We start from the raw sequence: 4,978 nt of genomic DNA on the forward strand, positions 1-4,978 counted from the left end.
CTCCTAATTTTCCTCATTTTCCCGCTTCCCTTTCCCTCTGAGAAGAGTATCAGGCCAGAGGACTCTCTGCGTTTCCTCGATTCCTTGTCCTTCAGTGAAGCTTCACTTCACGTAAATTCTAGCATTGGTGCTGAGTCTGCATAATTAATTCTTAACTACGTGTCGCCTGAAAAGCAACGCGCGCAATCTTTCCGTGCAGCTTAGCATCAGCGTCGAGTTTTGTACAAAATAAATGTATGGCTGTTTTCCTGTAATTATTATTCCTTTCAAATGAACTTGAACCTGTTCGAACCAGTTTGAACCTTTATCTTCTCAATCCGGAGTTGAATTGAAAATAACCGTTTTCAGTAACCTAAACGAAAACTTGAACGAAAATTGTTTCAGTTCGACACTCTGAAGACGAGCGCCTTCTGTGCATACGTGATGTTCGCATGACGTCACGTACACTATTTTGTATCCTATCAGTGTTATGCCCACGGAGTAAAATAGACAGGAGTGCCAACTCGCGTGATAAGGCGTCCCATGTAGTGTCCAGCGCGAGCGCGATTTCGTGACGAGGATCATAGAGGGCATTGGAGTTAATTACCCTTGTCTGAACCGGTGTCAGAGACTTCATTTCTGACGATGATACAGTAATGACCAGAGATGCGATTGACGTGTCGATGTCTGAAAGTTGCCTCTATCACGTGTTCCGGAGGTGGTGTCCTTCGTGCTGCTCTTCGAGTCGACTCCTACGGGTCCCCGAGAGCCCTTCTGCGCTCTCGCCATCTGCTGGCCCTCGGTCCTGGCGCCCGTATTCGTGGCGACGGTCGCTTACGCGGCGTTCAGCTGGCGCGTGATCCACGCGAGTCTCGTGGTTCCTGCACTGCTCCTGGTCTGGACGGTATACGTGACCGAAGAGTCTCCGCACTGGCTCATCGTCAACCACCGCTTCCGCGAGGCCCGCCGTGTGGCTCTGTGGGCCGCCGTGCTGAACGACGAAGATCCCGACATCGTGATCGAGCGACTGGAGAAGGTCAAGGAGATGCTAGCATCCTCCCCGACAGCGGTAAGCTTGGCGGATTCGGACGGAGTAGGTGCTGCCAACGCTGTTCGCAAAGCGGAACACGCCACCGGCATGTGCAAGGCGGCGACGCATTCGAGCTACTTCCGGTCGCGCGCCATGCTGGCCCACTGCTTCGTAGTGTTCGGCTGCTGGTTCATGGTGAACGTGAACTACTACTACCGTAGCCTGGAGGTGCCGCAAGTGAACCTTATCAAGTGGATCGTAATCGCGTGCAACATGCCGGCCATGACGATAGCGTACTTCATCATCAAGCACCATGGCCGCCTGACGCCTCTGGTCGTCTTCCTGGTGGCCGCTTCGGTCCTGCTGCTCTTCAACACCATGTCCCGGTTCCTGGGTCTCAACTTCCCGCCACAGCTGGCGATCATGTGGCGTATTCTGCTCCTCAACATCGCCTACGTCCTGCTCTGCGTACACACCGTGTCGCTGTTCCCGACGCAGGTATGTATACCTTCACACATTTAAGAGACGGCAAGCGTGACGACATTTGTCGTGTTACGTCGCCGTAATTACCAGTCATTTATTGCAGCTATGACGCTCACCAAACGCGTTTCTCGCGTACCATAGGTAAAATAGCATCGCAAGATCTGGCGCAAATGGTGCTACATACCCTTGGAGGTGCATAGATAGCATCCTCATTAGCCTAATTTATTTGTACTGCAGGTCGAATATCTTTCTTCGCGATCCCGAATTACTGTTGTCTTGCATCAGCTCATTCTAACATGTACTTGCAATTTTATTAGTGTCGCCACATCACCGAATCCTCTGACATCCTCGACTGCTGTTTCCTCCCTTTCCTTCGGCACTCATTCTATTACTATATTTCACCACTACCCGCTGTGGTTGCTTAGTGGCTATGGTGTTGGGCTGCTAAGCAGGAGGTCGCGGCGGGATCGAATCCCGGCCACGGCGGCCGCATTTCGATGGGGCCGGAATGCGAAAGCACCCGTGTACTTAGGTTTAGATGCACGTTAAAGAACCCCAGGCGGTCCAAATTATACCAGAGTCCCCCACTACGGCGTGCCTCATAATCAGGTCGTGGTTTTGGCACGTAAAACCCCATGCTCTAATTCACCATTGGTTATCTGCTCTACGCATTACATGACTTGGCCTACTTACTCGTTATCTCAACTTGAAAATCAGCTACACTCGCTTGCTCTTTAATTCATGGCGCTCTGTCGAACTCTTTAAACATTACGCCTATCGTTTTTCGCTCCATTTCTCTGGTCCTTACCTTAGGGCAGTAAACCTTCCTGATAAAAAAATGAGATGCTAATACCTGTACACCATTGCTCAGCTCGACTACAAACAAAACGTAAAGTTCTCTTTTTGAAGAACTAAAAATTGAATACATTAGAAGAGTCACAGTGAATATTTATCATGTTATCGCAACACATTTGCTAGACAAGTAGCATGGCAATTGAATACGTAATAGTATAGCTGTACATTTATATCGTCGTATCGCAAAAACAAACAATGCACAATCCATGTGCATTGTTCTGGCGCATAGCGTTATAGGCTTCTTTTTCTGCATTTAATGTATATTTTAGGTGCATGCTGCAAATGCGTCTATATGTACAACACCAGAACTAAAAAAAAATCTGCAGAGACACTTCAGACTGCTTAGGTTTAGGAATGCGAAAAACATTATAGTCCCTTTGGTCCCTGACCTTTAGTCAGCCAGATGGCTGCGACGTGACGTCTGCAATGACGCACGCACTAGGCACACCTTTAGTCAGCCAGAACAGTGGTGCCGCCGTGGCGTCGGGGAAGCGAGCTCGTCTCGCAACCCCGGAGGCCCGGGTTTGATTCCCACCAAGGCCGAAATCTTACAAATTTTCTTTTCAAAGCTTGAATTTACTTTGTGCACAGGAACCTCCCAGAGGAATTCGACGTCAATATACAGACGTGCTTCAATGCATAAAACAGTGTTTTCCTCAAGAAGTTAACTGGAACGCCCATGCATTTTGTCGGACACTTTGCAAAATTATCTCGAAACTGGTTCAGTCCTGAAAATTCGTTCCAAGTAGATACGCCTTGCGAACTCAGCGGCTATAATTGGTAGATTGAAAGATGTACCGTGAAATAATTAAAGTGTTAGTTAGCGTAATTATGTTATTTAATTAGGCGTTTTGATTTATCGTCGAAGTAATGGCCGCCTCATCGAGTTAAAAGTTGAGATCAAGGATTATAATTGTGCTATCTGGCGCAGGCAATTTTTAAAAATTTGGTGCAGCTCAAATGAAATACCCTGCATATGATTCTGCGACTCTTTCAACTTGTTTAGGTTATGTGCCGTTAGGTTCGCATCGTGCCCTTCCCCGGCCACAGCGGGCTAGGCGCAATGACGACCGAATCGTAGCTGGTGGTTTCAGGTCAGCGCAACACTTCCAATTGAATACATCAGAAATAGAACGACAGTGCACTTATATCGCGATATCGCAGCCAATTTATCGACACGCAGCATCTCAATGTATTCACTATTACGCAAGTTGAATACATAAGAAACCGTATGACAGTTGTATATGCTATCATTTAAGGTTAGAAAATTCATGTAGGTGTTCTTTATGCATCTTTTGTTCTTTCTCATCTGTGATGTTTATGCACGGTATGTTATAGTGCTTGAATTGTAAGCAATTCGAATAACTGTATTTCCGCTCTGCTGCTCCTTTTCTTTTACGGGTATTTGGGGCCGGTCAAGCTACCACGAGCAGCCCCCCCCCCCCCCCCTTCCCCCACACACTTTCCCTTCGCAATACTATATTTTGTTTTGTGGAAATAAAGCGTACTACTACTACAGTGCGCTTATGCCGTGATATCGCCCACAATTTATAGGCACGCCTTTATGGACAACGCAAATATCAATCTTCCGTATTTAGTATAAGGGTTAGGTGTACCGCAAACACGCCTACAATCCTACAAATTTATTCATCTTGATTCGGGTCTGTCGCATCAGGTACGCAGCGTGGCCTTCTCCTGGGCGTACACCTTCGGCAGGCTGGGCGCCATTGCGGCCGAGGCGTTCCGGGTTGTCGAGGCCGGGTTGCGTTACGACCTGGGCGCGCTGCCCATGGGAGTGGCGGCCGTGAACCTGCTCGTCTTCTCCCTTCTACTTCTGACGCTGTCCGATAAGAAGCTGCTCGACATCGTGACCCGCGTCGACGTGCTCAACGCCGCCGTGGCACCGCGCCCGGCGAAGAAGCGCAGGCTCTCGCCAGACTCGTTGTTCCCGAGGCAGTAGAGGGCAGTGCGTCCTTGCCGAACTTTGACGTGCCGGACACGACATAGGCGAAACATTTTCTTTTGCATGGTCAATAGCCAATAACTGAGCGGTTTTGTTTTCAACTTTCAACTCCTTTCGTTGCCATTTACGCGCTTACGAAAGTTCGTGTCGCTGTATATGGTAACCCTGGAAACTCGTATTTATTTCTTCCTCCGTGTTTTCTTTTCTTCTTTTTGTGCGAAAATGTGTAAACCAAATGCGTCGCATTCTTAAATGAGACACATCCCTCCAGAGCCAACATTGATTGCCAAAGTTATCATATAGTGATTGATCCCCGCAGTCATCTCGGATGGTGCTCGGAAGTGTTTCGTCGTGTTCATTTATGCTGTGGCGGGTTCAATTTGCACGACAGGTCAGGCAGTAACCGAATGACTTTGTTTTGGACTTGACTACTTATCATTGCCATTACCGAACAGTTTATGTCGCTGTAGGTGGATACGCCTTTCTCTCTCTCTCTTTTTTCGTTCGCTAGTAATTTCTGCGCGAACATTTATTGTACATTTAGCTGCGACATTACTTTCAACGGTGATGGTGCTGTTTTAACGCGCTGAGTCGCATTAATTTATGGTGTGGCTTGTTGCGCCGCGTACGAATGTAGCAGAGATTTTCCTACTTCAATCGCTGCCTTT

General features: G+C 48.0%; 1 protein-coding gene across 1 annotated transcript in view; it reads left to right on the forward strand.

Moving 5' to 3' along the window:
- LOC119432745 (solute carrier family 22 member 4) overlaps positions 1-4,307 on the forward strand; it is a 7,324-nt gene extending 3,017 nt beyond the window's left edge. The window contains exons 2-3 of the mRNA XM_037699902.1: positions 698-1,507; positions 4,023-4,307. Coding sequence (XP_037555830.1) covers positions 698-1,507; positions 4,023-4,307 — 1,095 coding nt within the window. The remainder of the gene's footprint in view (positions 1-697; positions 1,508-4,022) is intronic.
- Positions 4,308-4,978: the final 671 nt, after the last annotated feature.

This window comes from Dermacentor silvarum, chromosome 11 (genome assembly GCF_013339745.2).
Source record: "Dermacentor silvarum isolate Dsil-2018 chromosome 11, BIME_Dsil_1.4, whole genome shotgun sequence".
Lineage (NCBI taxonomy): Eukaryota > Metazoa > Arthropoda > Arachnida > Ixodida > Ixodidae > Dermacentor > Dermacentor silvarum.